This window comes from Zonotrichia leucophrys, chromosome 3, assembly GCF_028769735.1.
Source record: "Zonotrichia leucophrys gambelii isolate GWCS_2022_RI chromosome 3, RI_Zleu_2.0, whole genome shotgun sequence".
Lineage (NCBI taxonomy): Eukaryota > Metazoa > Chordata > Aves > Passeriformes > Passerellidae > Zonotrichia > Zonotrichia leucophrys.
Genome location: NC_088172.1, coordinates 3,536,824 through 3,551,372, shown reverse-complemented (window position 1 = coordinate 3,551,372; position 14,549 = coordinate 3,536,824). Strand labels below are relative to the sequence as shown.

Genomic DNA, 14,549 nt, shown 5'->3' with positions numbered 1-14,549 from the left:
AGACTCCTAGTTCATCTTTAACCTCCTGTGCCTCCGTGGCCTCTCTGGCTGTGGCATAGGTGTGGTGTGTTCACTATGAACAGCAGGGAGGGAAGGACTGTGCTGCAGGCCTGTGTGACGTGTTCAAGCACTGCGCTGGAAACAGAAGCAGGTGTTGGAAAAACAATGAACTTGCTATCCAACATGCAGATGTACTTTGATGTGTGCTCCAACTGTGCCACAACATATTTTTCCATCTCTTTTCTGCTGTTTTGAGAAGGCACTCCATTGCTAAATCACATAATGTAACCTTGGAGAAGAAAAATCCTTTGGGTTAGGGCATTAGAATGAGAGAATTAATCTGGTTTGAAAATCATGCCCTTCTGAGGGTCTACTTTTGTCATTTACTTAGTTTAGAAGATGAATATGGCAAAATATATTATTTATTAAAGTTGATATAGGCACTAGGCTGTAGCTTCCTTTACTCACTCATACATTAAAATTAATAGAAAAGAAGCTTCTAGCAATTTAAACAGAATTTTCCTATATGGGAGTAGGAATAGGAGTCTTTCCTTATTTTTGTAAATTATTTAGCACTGATACAAATATTTTAAACCTCAAAATTGTAGATTGTCTTTTTTTTTTTTTTTTGCTTGCTTGCTTGTTAGCATTTTAAGCACAGTTGTAATTTCAAATGCTATTGGTATTCCCTTAGAGAAGCCTTAAAGGATGTCTTTTCTTGCAGCATCATAAAGCCTGTAATGGCTTTGAGTTTATTTTGCCAATGCTGATTATAGTTGCTAATTGTTACTGTCAGAGAGGCAAAAACATAGGCACAATAATCAGTGTATAGATGAGGTGAATTCTGGATTTTTTATGTAGGCACCAGGGTTTTGGGTCTAGATTAAACAAAACCTGAGTAAAGGTGTTAGAAATTGTGTTGATAGATATACAGATGTGTGCTGGTCCTGTACATGGAAGTTTGTGTCTGCCATACGTTGATGGGAGTTATGTTTGCCTCCTTTGCACTGAAGGAAAGTTAGAACTGTGTTGCAGTCCACCAGTGACTACTTCTGCTACAAGTGAAAGATGTGTTTGGGAATTCAGTTTTCATTCTTTTGAACTTTTTCAGCCCTCCAATACCTGCTAGACTGTTCACTCACACCCAGTTTTCTCCATAGTATGAGACATCATATTCTGCTAGAGAACATGATAACAATGTTCTGCAAAACCAGTGTAGAAGTCTAAGGTTCAGTTGGTGAGTGTTCCTGAAACCAGGCGGCCTGTTCCATAGCCTTGTGTCACAATTTAGGAGTTTGTCCTGTATTCTCTAAATATAGATATAGATACCTACATTTGTAGGTATACTACTTATTTTTAAGTAGTGGCCCATAATGAATTTAAGAACTGTAATTGTCACAAATAGCAAGACAAGGTGATAAAAACAATATAGCTTTTATCTCTTAAGGCCTTTTTGCTGCCTTGGAGTGTCACAGAGTAGGTGTGGGTCACACAGGGCACTGTAGTTAAATTGTGTTCAAACAGTAGCATGAGTTGATTTGGACAGGAGCTTCTAAAGACATTGTGATTCACAGACCTCTGTTGCTTCCCTAAGACTCAGTGAAGCTTCTATGCATTCTGTTAAATGCCTACAGAGCATCCAGGTGGTGTGCAGGGTTTAGCCCTGCTTTCTAAACTCATACAATAAAATGAAGTTCTTCCACAGCAAGCTAACCTCAGACATGGAGTCTGGTAAGAGCCAGAGCATCCTACACAAGAGACAGCCTGGGATTCACATTGCCCTCCCCATTGCTGCTGCAGCTGCTTGTCAGAGGGGAAAGGGGGAGGTAGCCCTTCCAAAGATACCTTGGGGTGCAGCATGTAGAGAATCACAAGCACGCTGCAATAAACCTCATTTGGAAAGGTTCAAAGGTTTTCATAAAAAAAGATGCAGGACAGATGAGTGGGGATAAAATAGTGTGGAATGGATAGAGAAGGTTTAGGTTCAGACTCAGAATAGATTGTGCATCTCATATGAGTGCCAGCAGAATCTTTGTATCGCTTTGCAACCATTGCTGGAGTGGTTTAGGGAAAAGCTAAGCATTTCATTTCAGTGGAACAGTTTTTTACAACTCCAGGGCTTTTCTCAGTAGAGATTTAACATTATGAACCAGGCTGTATATGCCAAACTTCTTACAGCAGAGAAAATGTATTGTAACAGAGATGTCCATGCCTTCTGTGCAGATCATCACACATCCCATATCCAGAAATGAATGCAGGTACCATTTCTTGCAAGTTATGTATATGGTGTTAGTATGTGGTGTTGCTCGTGTGTTTATACAGTATTTATTGGGGGACCAAAGGCAGGACAATAAAACAATAGCAGATGGATGAAGTCCTAAGATATTAATAAGGCGTTAATATTAAACTTCCTCTAAAAGGCTTGTGGTTACCAAGTCCTGGTTTACATTAGTGCCTGTCTTTTACAGAGTCTGTAATGTCTGTCATTGCAGCCCAAGTGTTACCTCTGTGATGCCATTTTAGGTGTGAGCAAAAGCATAAACTTGTAGTTCCAAAAGTAACCAGTCTGTTGGATACAAGGGCTGACAGAGAAGAACTCAGTTTTTGTAAATTCTTCTATCTTAATATGGTAACCCATATATCATTTATATGATGTATGCTGAAGATAGCCTGAATTTCTCCTCAATTTCAAGTGATTGCATGATGAGAGCTAAGTGCTTTTCAGGAATCATTCACATGGCTAAAGACATGGAATAGGAAGTTGCCTGATACAACTCAGTAGGAGACTCCTGACACATGGGTTTGGTGGATTTAGAACACCTGACTGTGAAGCTCAATGATTTCAAGTCCAAAACCATTTTCAAATACATTTAATGATTGTCTTTTTTACTAGCAAATCAAAATACAAATAGCTAATGCATGTATTTGAAACTCAATACAACATTTAACTGACTGAACTGCCGGTGCATTTTTGATGCCCTTCATCGATTCTTTGTTTCACAGGGGTTCACAGTGCGGAACTCTGACAGAATAAAGAAACAGTAAAAAATTTAATGCATCATATATGAAAGCCATGAATAAAAGCAGCCTTTATTTTCAGCTTTTTTATGTGACATTCCCAACAACAGTACAGGGCCATAAGATTTAGCTGAAAATTTTTTTATCACTCAGCTTGTTAGAAACGCCCGCTCCATGAGTTCTGTTAAAGTATCAAGTAGAGTTAGTCCTTATCTAGAACTAGTCAATGTCTTTGAAATAACTTGTATAAAAGAATAATAAGGGGGTTATGTTTCCAGAAAGTCAGAAGGTGAAATGGTTTTCTAGCACTTCTGATAATGCAGTTTGGATTGAGAATGATCTTGACTGGAGCAGTGACCCAAAGTAATAGTAGAGAGTTGGGTAATGGCAGAGAAAGCATGACACTGTGGAATTTCTGCAGAAAAAAAAAAACCCTAAACAAACAAACCAACCACAAAAAAAAAAAAGTACTCAGTAATAAGCTTAAATATGGATCATCAACATCACAGTGCACTGACAGTCTTATGTGGTGATGTACAGGCAAGAATGGCATAGATTGTTCCATTCAAAGAGATTCTGCCAACCTATTCACTGCTACTACAGCCTTAAGAAGAAGATTATGTCCAGTTTTCAACAGCAAACATTAAAGATTTCAGTAACAGAGAACTGTGAGCCAAGTAGCAGAGATTTAGAAAATGTGACCTAAGATGCACTGAAATACTTTCTTCGTTCATTGAAGAGGAAACTCACACCAATATTAAAATGCATCTGAGGTGGAGAAGAAAAAAAAGGTTACAAAATTCTTTTCATCCTGTATGGATCAATAATTTTCAGGGGTTGCTCTGGAATTTAAACCAAAAGGTGGAAAATGGAGTGATGAGTTTAAGGGTTTAAAGCTTCTGCATATGTAGAGGAAAATCTGTCTGGAAGGTTATCGGAGTATAGGAATCGCTTTCCTGAGGAAATTTTGCTATCTTCATTACTGGACGTTTTCATAAATAACTTACACAGCAATTTCTGAAATGGTTTAGGCCATTCCTAGCCTCTTTTTAGGACCAGTTCAACTCAATAAGCTTTATGTGATTTGAATGCTATGTTTAATTTTGAATGTTGATACTAACTGCAATTGCTGAATTGTTGCTTTCTGCCTGCCCCAAACTAGTAGGGCCTCTTCTATGGTTCTCTCTTCTCTGACTTAATTTTTTTGTCCCCTTACACCTTTCTCCACTTTATAAATAAAATAAATGAAGAAAGAAAAATATATTGAAGGATTCAGTATGTAATATGTTACATTTCTTCAATATTATGTCATAAATAGGATGAAATAGGGAGGGCAGAAAAGGCTTTTCTTTGTAGTCTTCTGACATTAGTCTTCTTTTTAGTGTCCAGTGATCCCATAGCCCCTGTGTTAATATTATTTTTCCAGCAGCTTGACTCAGGGATAGTTTGGTCTCCAGCAGCACTAACAGATTGCACAATGAGAGTATTGCATAGCAGCTGATAATGCTGTGGAAATTGTTTAGGGGAGCTGGTGCAGTACAGTGCTTTTGGATGTACATCTTTTTATGTCGACTAACAGGCTTTCACAGCTGCTTTTTAGATGCATAGATACCATGACTGAGGCAAGTATATATATCTGCTCTTGGAATGCAAGCAAATTTCAAAAGATCACATTTTGACAGAATTGTGTGCAAATAACGTGTCTTGTTTTTCCCTTCCTTCCCTCCGCTTTTAGCTGGCCGTGAGGTGGTTGGAGCACAACTGCCGCTACCAGTATCTGGATGAGCTTCTCCAGTACGTCCGCTTTGGCCTTATGGATGTGGATACGCTGCACACTGTAGCTCTCACCCATCCTCTCGTGCAAGCCAGTGAAACTGCGACCGCGCTCATTAACGAGGCCCTGGCGTACCACCAGAGCGTCTACGCACAGCCTGTTTGGCAAACTGCAAGGACAAAGCCCCGCTTCCAGTCAGACACTCTTTATATCATTGGCGGGAAAAAACGGGAAGTCTGCAAAGTGAAGGAATTGCGATACTTCAACCCGGTGGACCAGGAGAACGTCCACATCGCGGGCATCGCCAACTGGAGCGAGCTGGCACCCATGCCTGTGGGGAGGAGCCACCACTGCGTGGCCGTCATGGGAGACTTCCTTTTTGTGGCTGGCGGAGAGGTGGAGCACTCCACGGGGCGCACGTGTGCCGTGAGGACTGTCTGTCGCTACGACCCCCGCACCAACTCCTGGGCGGAGATAGCTCCCATGAAGAACTGCCGGGAGCACTTTGTGCTGGGAGCCGTGGACGAGTACCTCTATGCCGTAGGGGGCAGGAACGAACTGCGCCAAGTGCTGCCCACGGTCGAGCGCTACTGCCCCAAGAAGAACAAGTGGACCTTTGTACAGTCCTTTGATCGGTCACTCTCGTGCCACGCGGGATATGTGGTGGATGGTCTCCTTTGGATATCAGGTAGAAAACGTTTCACACAGTTTGAGGTACTAACAAAACACCAAAATACTGTCTTGAATTAAAGTAATAAATCTTTGGTTTATATGTCATGATAACTTTTCTCTGCGGAGAGGACAAAGAGCTGAAGCCTCATTGGAAGTATAGGAGCGTAATGTATCTTATACATTACACTCAGTATTCCAGAGCTGCTGATATCATGTGTGCTATCTCCAGTTGCCATTCATAAATCATAGTGAACTGGAATGATAATGCACTTTTGGACAAATTTCCCATGATAAATTCTGTATGCTTCTTAAAAACAAACTAAAAAGGACATTGTTTCTGTAATATGATCTGGTACTTTTGACAGTCACAGGACCCGAGGGAATGGCCTGAAGTTGTGTCAGGGGAGGTTTAGGTTGGATATCAGGAAAAGGTTCTTCACCCAGCTTGATTGGGCACTGGGACAGGCTCCCCAGGGAGGTGATCATAACATCACCTTGACAAAGTTCGGGCAGTGTTTGGATAATGCTTTCAGGCATGTAGTGTGATTCCTGAGCGTGTGCAGGGCCTGGAGTTGGACTTTGATGATCCTTGTGGGTCCCTTCCAACCCAGAATATTCTATGATTCACTTATTCCTGATGATGAAATGGAAAATTAAGTGCTTGTTAGCTTGTGTTGTTCCAGGGCTTGAAGGCAAATGTATGATTTGGTCGCACTTGCTCTTCAGAATATTGAAACACACTGAGATGACTGTTTTTAGAAATCATCCATGGCTCTGTCCATAGCAAGTGCACAAGGCTGTCTGGATGTAATCATGGCTTTACAGCACAGATAGATGGATGTATAGACCCTGTAATCCTAAAAGAACGTGTCATTTACAACTGAGTCTTTAGTTGTTATGTTCCATTGATGGGGATGGGAGGATTCAGTTGCCTCAGTCCTTGTAGTGGGTATTAGTTATTTTGGAATATGGCTGATGCTGTCTACAGAAGATTTGACAGAAAAATATTCCCCCTTTACTAAGAAGTGTGCCACGGAAGGTTATATAGTTATAATATTTATTAAGGAAGCTAATGAGTAAATGGGGCCAGCCCTTGAGGTAAATGTTCAGTGATTGGCATCTTCACCGTAGATACCCTCTGGGGATTTTAATATGATCTGGAATGCCTGTGGTGAAAGGATGGAATGTGAATGGAAGATTAAGTTAGCTTCTTAGGCCTGTGCTGTGCTTCTCAAAATGTGTCATTTAGGCTAGTGGATTCACCTTTCTGTCCCTGTGGATTAAGTGCCTCATGGGAAAGGGTTCCCAAGCATTGGCAAGTGAATTAGCAGGTATCTCTTTTAATACATATGCACTAAAGTCATGAATGATGACTTTGGAATTAAAAGCAGGACAGGACACAGCAAACCACCAAGATCACTGGCAGGTACTTTGGGTCATTTTCTTTAGTGACCATCATTTAGGGAGTCTTGTAGAATTTGTGCTGTGTGAATCCTGAGGTGAGACCCAGGCAGAGTACAGGAACAGGATTTCTGCGTTAGGCTCCCAGCTGGGTGTGTTCAGACCATTATTGTGTTTATTCACTGCTTTTCCTATTTCATTAGCAGAGAGGGATGTGTGTCTGCAGTGGGCACTTCAAATACATGGATGTTACTACTGTTGTGTCTTGATTGCTGTTTTTTTTTCCTGTTTTGTGGTTTACATTTGTCAGTATTTATGAAGAATAGGACCTTTTAAAAAATGATGTTACTCATTCTCACATGAAATCATTGAATGTGTACTGGAAATCCATCAGTGCGGTCTTTCCTCCAGTAAATGAAAAAAGTAATATTTTTTGTCTTAATCTTATGAAAAAAGAACCCAAAACAACAAAATAATCAAAACTCAAGAAAGTATTTGATAACAGTTTTTAAGTCAGACAAGGGGATGGTTGAAGATTAAATTTAATCTTTCCAGATTTGCTAGGAAAGGGGAAATTATCCTGAGGATTAATTCATGTGCTTAGTTATGTAGGTGAAATGCATTCATGCCTGTGTGTTTTAAATTCTGCTTTTGTTTAGAAAATGATGCAATGTGATACTGTGTTCAGGGATATGCCTCTAATAGAGCTGTAGAATCAGTGGAAGAGGTAAGTGGAAGCCTCCTGGATGAATTCTTTAAAACTGGGCAAAACAACAAAATATATTTTATCAGTATGGTTCCATTTATATTTGAAAATGCTGCCAACAGTGGAATAAGGTAGACATAGCTTTTCATTTTGATAGGTTCTGAGAAAATGCTTAGAAAGTTTTGAGTTGCTCAATTATGACAGGTTATTTATGAAGTATGAGAGCACACTTACTGTGCTACACTTCAGTAGATATTGATCTGAATTTTGTCCTCTCACACTGAAACCTGGTTGTGTATTGAATAGTGTTACTTTAAAAAGAAAAGTGGATGGAGATGTAATAACTATGGCTAGCTTTCTAATATTAATTAATTGCTTAGAACCAGAATGTAGCTTGTGGTACATGTACATTCAGGGGCAGGGGAATAGAACAGAGAGATGTTTTATTATATCATAGTCACTGCTGGAAAATCCACTGTTCATCTTTGAATATAAGATGTTAGCATAACAGTAATTAGTAATGCAGGAGGGAACCTAATTTTGAAGTATGTGGCCTAAAATTAAGTAATTAAAAAATTAGTCTGAGTTAGAAATGTTTCTGAGCTGTATCCCCGCTGCTTTTTCTGGGTAATACAGGTCATCAGCAAAGAGCTCTCAAAGTCACTCTGCTACTACCAGCTGGCAAGGGAACCATGGAAATGTGCCCAGTGAGGGAATAAATTAAATAGTGATAATAAAAGTTTCTGGCCCTTCTATTTGTGGAAAGCATCATCAAAGCTTGATCTGCACACTGACCATTTACTTGCTCAGTGCCACTGCTACAGCCCTGTGCCCGCTTAAAGGCTTTGCTGATCAAAAGCTAACTAGACTTAAGGGATTCCTGTTATTATTGGGATTCATTTTCAGCTTTGCTTTCATGCTCCTTTGGGACAAATATGACAAGGATTCAAAATTAATAGATACTAAGATCATGGCAAAGGCAGCAGGAAAGGAAAATGGACAAAACAAGCCACTGTTAGGAGCTTACGCACTGGCAGTAGTGGGTGGGTGGCTCATGTTCAGGTGACAGAGGGACTCCTAAGCTGCCACCAGCCCTTTAGGGTTTTTAGCCTGACAGAAGCAGATTAAAAGAGGGAGCCTTTTGCATACTGGAACTAGTCAGTCCCTCTGCTCAGCACATGTGGGTTCAGCCCTTGAGTTTTTCAAGCTCTATATTTTCATATTCATGTCATTATTTATTGTTTTTCCCCCACAATCCTAATTTTATTTTTTTTATTTAAAGAAAAAGAAAACATGCGAAGTTATTAAAACCTTATGTGCTGGTTTTGACTGGGATAGAGTTAATGTTCCTCATAGCAGCTAGTCTGGGCAGTGTTTTGGATTTGTGCTGGAAACAGTCCCGGTAACACAGGAATGTTTTTGTTATTGCTGAGCAGTGCTTCTCCAGAGTGAAGGTGTTTTTCACTTGTCACCCCACCCCACCAGTGAAGAGACTGGGATGGACAAGGGTTTGAGAGGGGACCCAGCCAGGACAGCTGATCCCTGCTGACTGAAGGGATATTCCCGATCATGAGGTGTCATGCTCAGCATATAAAGCTGGGGGAAGAAGGAAGAAATGGGGAGCGTTCATAGTGCTGATGTTTGACTTCCCAGGTCACCATTATGCTTGATGGATCCCTGCTCTCCTGGGGATGGCTGAACACCTCTCTGCTTGTAGGAAGCAATGAATTAATTCCATGTTTTGCTTCGCTTGTGTGTGTGGCTTTTGCTTTACCTCTTAAACTCTATCCCAACCCACAAATTTTCTCAGTTTTACTTTTCCAATTGTCTCCCCACCCCATTCTGGGGGAGCAAATGACTGACTGTGTGAGGCTGACTTTCTGACTGGGGTTAAACTACAACAAATAATTTGTCTGTACTGACATTGCATTGGACAGATGGTTTGGAAATTTTATAGAAAGGTGATTCTTCCAGGCCCCAGTTAACATCTGGTGCCATGACCAGTTTCACAAACGAATTGCATGCCACAATGCTTGTAAAGTGAAGTATTTCAGTTAAAGAAAAACTAAGTACACTAAACACTTTGGAGTTCAACATGACTAACAATGACTATCTATAAAAGCGAGGAGATATTTTCCATAAGAGCCAGGACTTGAACTTTGCCCATTTCCCAGCATCCTCTGTGGAGTGCACATGCAAATCCGGAGACCTCCTTTTCTATCCACGTTAACCTTCCTTCACCTGTACAGGTCTAGTGCCCCTGGGGACATTGGGGACAGGGAACCTCTGCCAGGCATTCCAGCTCTGGGTCATTCCTGCACCTGCATCTTGGGATAATGACACTTCCCCTTGCCTTAGGTGCTCCAGAGATTAGCACATGAAAAGTCTTGTTTAAAACCAAGTGTTACACTGGTGTTTTGCAGAGGCCCAAGTTGTCTGACCTTAAGTGTGTCAGCTAAGATGACATCTTGACATGCACATAGAAATTCAGCTTAGGGGAAGGGGGTAAACAAGCCATCCCTCTACAGTTGCTTTGTACTTAATATAGAAGATAATTTTTTTTTTTCAAAATTCAAGATGCATTCTTTTGGTTTTTAAACCGTTGTTTTTTTCCGTAATGGTGAAGATTTTCACCAAGGAAATGGTGGTGATAACATATCTTGAAGAATTATTCTGAGTTTGCAAGTGATTTGGGATGAAAAGTATGACCTTACTATCAATATGCTGTCATGAAGTAAAGAATTTTTTCTCAGGAAAAGTCTATAAAATTATTTTATGAAAAATATATCTGGAATAATAGGAGTTTACAGAATCTATCCAAATCAAGTTTTATAGTGTGGCTGGCACAGGATTTACTGGAAATGGGAGGTTAACAAGTGCCTAAAAATTGCCTTAGTGGCCCAGTCATAGTCTCTATATGTTCCATATATATACAGACTTCATTTTTACTGTGTTTGAATTCATGATCTCACAGCTTTCAGTGATAGGACATTGATGCCATTGATTCTCCTTAGACTGAATGTAAACATCCAGCTTTAATGATTTAAACAAAGCTAGGGCTTGTGCCCCTCTGGTCTGTGGCTCGATTGCATCTGGAGTCAAGGAGCACTAAGCAGAGCTGCTGTTGGCCTCTTCCAGGGGACTCCTTACCTTGGGGGAATGTGCTCCAGCTCACCTGTCCTCACTGCACCGGGGCTGGCTCCTGCAAGAGGCAGCAGGTTTGCTTTGCATGTTGAGGAAGGATCATCGTGTGTTTAACACACAGACACCTGAGAGAGGAGAGATTTCTGGTTTGAATAGCAGAGCACCTTAGGGTGCACATTGTGGGTTTCTGTATATTCCCTGGATTTGCTGGAAGGAACCCACGTGGGAGCTCTTTGCCAGTGTGTAGTTTGACACATCTCCCAGTGAACTCGGATTCGCGCTTGGGGACTGTGCTTGGGGAGAGTTGTGATATTTCCTGGGGATTTGGGTTGGATCAGGTTTCTCAAGTCATGTGGAGGCCTTGCTAGGCCACGTTATAAATATGGCTTATAAATTGTCATTGAGGAAAATGTGGAATCTACTGCCTCCTACCCTTCTCTTTTTAGAAGTGTGTCTTGAAGGTGTTTCTCAATGTGGTTTGTGGAGTGTTTGGGAGGACTGCAATAGTTCAAACTGTTTATCAAGCGTGGGAACGGGATGGACGAAGTGTGTTTTGGAATCCTTGAGCAATTTCCTCATGTAGAGGGTCACTGTTACATGACTTGGGAATTTACAGGTCTTGGAAGGCTTAAAAAGCAACTCTTACAGCCTACAAGGGAGTGAGAGATAGTTATTGTGGCAGTGTAAAAACATTGTGGGCCCATGGGTTGCATGATGGCCTTTCCATGATGGTGTGCCTCTGTCTGTAAGAGCAAGGAAGTCTTGTCCTGAGGGTGCTCCTTGCCTCCCAGGAAATGGAATCCTCAAAGCAAGCTGCTCATGTAAAGTGGTGTAATCATCACTCTGTTTACAAAAACAGCAAATGCTGACCAAACTGTAAATTTTCTGTCATTTAACCAGACAGAATTTTTTTTTTCTCTTTCTCTAACTGTTGGGTTACTATCACATTAGCTGTTATTGCTTGGCATCAAATTTAATAGCATAGTTTGTATTTTTAACTACTTTCTCTCATTATGATGGCTCTCTATCCTGTCATTTCCTTATAGATAACACAACAGAGAAGTGTAAGAAATTCTCTCAGAACTACCCCATTTCTTTTCTGAGAAAGTATGTATTATTTTTAGTACTGTTTAAACTGGTTTCCCTCTTCTTTTCTTATTTTTAAGAGACATATTGCTGCTCTTTCGCCCTTTCCCAGCTGTCTGTAGTATTTAAAAAAAAAAAAAGTTCAAGAGGACATTGCAAACTTGTTAAGTCTGAATTTTGGCAGAAAATTTTAAACTTTTGCTATAGCACTTCAAAGTTAGAAGGAACTAGAGTTTGAAAATTGATGCAGATATAAGATGGCATATTTAATGACAGATGTATCTATAGAAACCTGTTAAGATGCAGATTATCCCCCTGGGGAGGGGAGATCAAAACTGCCAATCTATAAAATATACTTGTTAGGGGAAGGCATGGAATCTATCTCTGCGAGCACTTTGATTGCAGGGGACAGTGTAGCAGCATGTGGCATCATAACCTAAGAGCAGACAAATCAGCTTGATGACTTTCAAAGCCAAGAATACTGCTGGAGGCAAGGGTACTCCAGTCTAGAAGAAATTAAAACATATAGAGACTGTTATTAATTCCAGATCTATTTTTGTGTAGTCAAATCTGTATGCAAATCCTTAGCATCTCATTTTGGCAGATTAATCTAAAAGTGAAGAGCGGTATGTGAAGGGAATGTAATGATAAAACACCAGAGATGAGCAATATTGCAGGGAAAAAGATGTAAGCTGTGTACTTGATGTGAGGGGCCCTTTGTGAAGAGAAGGAAATAATTTTGCTTATTTTATTACTTTATGAGTAGACAACACTCTTCTTTCTCTTCTTCCTTCACATCTTTCTCCCCAAATTAAGGTGTCCTTTCAGAATGGAAATGTATGACCCAAAATTGTGTTTCAAATGTGTCTCCTGTAGTTTAACATTCTGGAGGTAATAAACCAAATAACTATGGTTTTTATTTTTCAAAGTACTAATCTGATGTCTCATTTTAGGCATTGTGCTGGGAGTGAAAATAACTATATGTAAAAAAAAAAATCAAAGTACAAAGCAGATATTAGAAAAGATTGTTTTGTCTGTCTGGCTGATGACCACTAGGAATGTGAAGGCTGCACAACAGTGTAGAGACAAATAACAGATTGTGAGATGAGGCACAGGAGCAGTCTTTGCTTTCCAATGCCTGTTCTTGTGTGTGCATTTCACATGTGCTGTGATGGGCAGGGTGTGGCATAGTGTGATGGAAACAGTTTGGAGAGGCTGAATCTCATCCCAGCTATCTCAGCCTGTGAGCATCTCTGAGCTGGGAGTTTGGGCTGCCGTCCCTCTGGGGGTGCCCAGCACAGGCTGGTGCTTGCAGACATGCACCCAACAACAGCATCATTTCTCCTTGCTGCTGCAGTTGAAGAAAAGACTCTAAAATAGGTGCATCTGTAGTTTCTGCTGTAGATTCTTGGCCCCGCTCAAGTTTTTTTGAGTGGTCAGAGGGTACTTCTATGTCAGCAAGTAGCTCAGCCCAGCAGGAGCAGATCAGCAGGTAAAACCTTGGCACCAAGTTCTCTGTGTTCACTCCATGTACCCTTCACATATTTTGCTTTGGGCTGGGTCTGTTCTGGTCCTCTGGCTCTAATGTTCCCAGTGCTCCAATGCTCCAAAGCCAAAAGACCAGTTATTATTTCACACCCTTATGCTGCCATTAGGAACTGGAGCACAGCTGGTGCACATCTGGAGCAGAGTTTCTGGTTTAACTTGAATGCACACCAGTCCCAGCCTACAGCCTAAAATGACATGAGGGAGGTGGCAGAGTTGTTTCAGAATCACAGTATGGCTCTGAACCAAAATTCAGTCTGCCCTCAGCCTAGCTGGAGGCTGGCAAAATGAGAATTCCCCAGCACAGAGCTTGGGGATAAAAGGGAAGAAACCAACCCAGCAACCTTAGTGGGGCTGGGCCATTGCTCAGCCAGCAGGAATGTAAGTCACTGTGCTGCTGTCCTGGCTGAAACAGGTATGCCCTGACAAAAAGGGAAACATCAACAAAATGAAATGTAATAAGATGAAAATCCTTCCTCTCATTGCTGCGGATTTTGTCCACTTTTGGTACAGGCCATTAAAACTGTAATATAAATAGTTTGTCTGTCAGTATGAGTGTCACTGGTGTGTGGCCACTGACATGCCCTAGTTCTGCCAGACCTCGTGGCAGGATGAAGGTGAGGCACAGCTTACCTGTGCCTTATTTCTGATTCCATCTTCCCAAGGGGCCAGCATGGTGACAGAGGGGGACTGGGGACTGCAGTGGCACCATGTCCCCAGGAGGCTTGAGCACATTCAAAAACATGTTTGCACAGGTAACATAACAGGCTGAAGGAGTTGTCCATGTTTAGTTAGTGAAATTTGCCATTTTAAACAAAACAAGAAGATGACTGGGCTTTAAGTGTCTCTTTACTGTGTTGAGGTAAACAGCTGGTTTGCAGCATCTAGTTGGGTCAGAGTCTATTCTGAGCTTTTCTAGGTGCTCAACACCTTGATTTTCTGACCAGTATTGAAAAGTAAGCAGTAGGGCTGTTTCTGGTCACTGTGGAGGGACCTTCCAACCTAAGTTTACAACTAAATGAGATGTTTTCTATAATACAAGCTAAGTACAGAATTTCTTTCAAGTGTATAGGTAAGCACAGTTGCACGGGTTTGAACTATGCTTTTAACTGGCAGTGATATCCCCTGTCATGCAGAGCTTCTCTCTGACCTCTTCCTTCTCATTGATGCAAGCTCACCTCTTCCTCTTTCAAACCCTGTCAC

At 41.1% G+C, this 14,549-nt stretch overlaps 1 protein-coding gene across 10 annotated transcripts in view; it reads left to right on the top strand.

Moving 5' to 3' along the window:
- Positions 1 to 14,549, top strand: part of KLHL32 (kelch like family member 32) — a 122,386-nt gene that overhangs the window by 99,930 nt on the left and 7,907 nt on the right. For all 10 annotated transcript variants that reach the window (XM_064707261.1, XM_064707262.1, XM_064707252.1 and 7 more), the window contains one exon: positions 4,754 to 5,480. In XM_064707261.1, the coding sequence (XP_064563331.1) occupies positions 4,754 to 5,480 (727 nt within the window). The remainder of the gene's footprint in view (positions 1 to 4,753; positions 5,481 to 14,549) is intronic.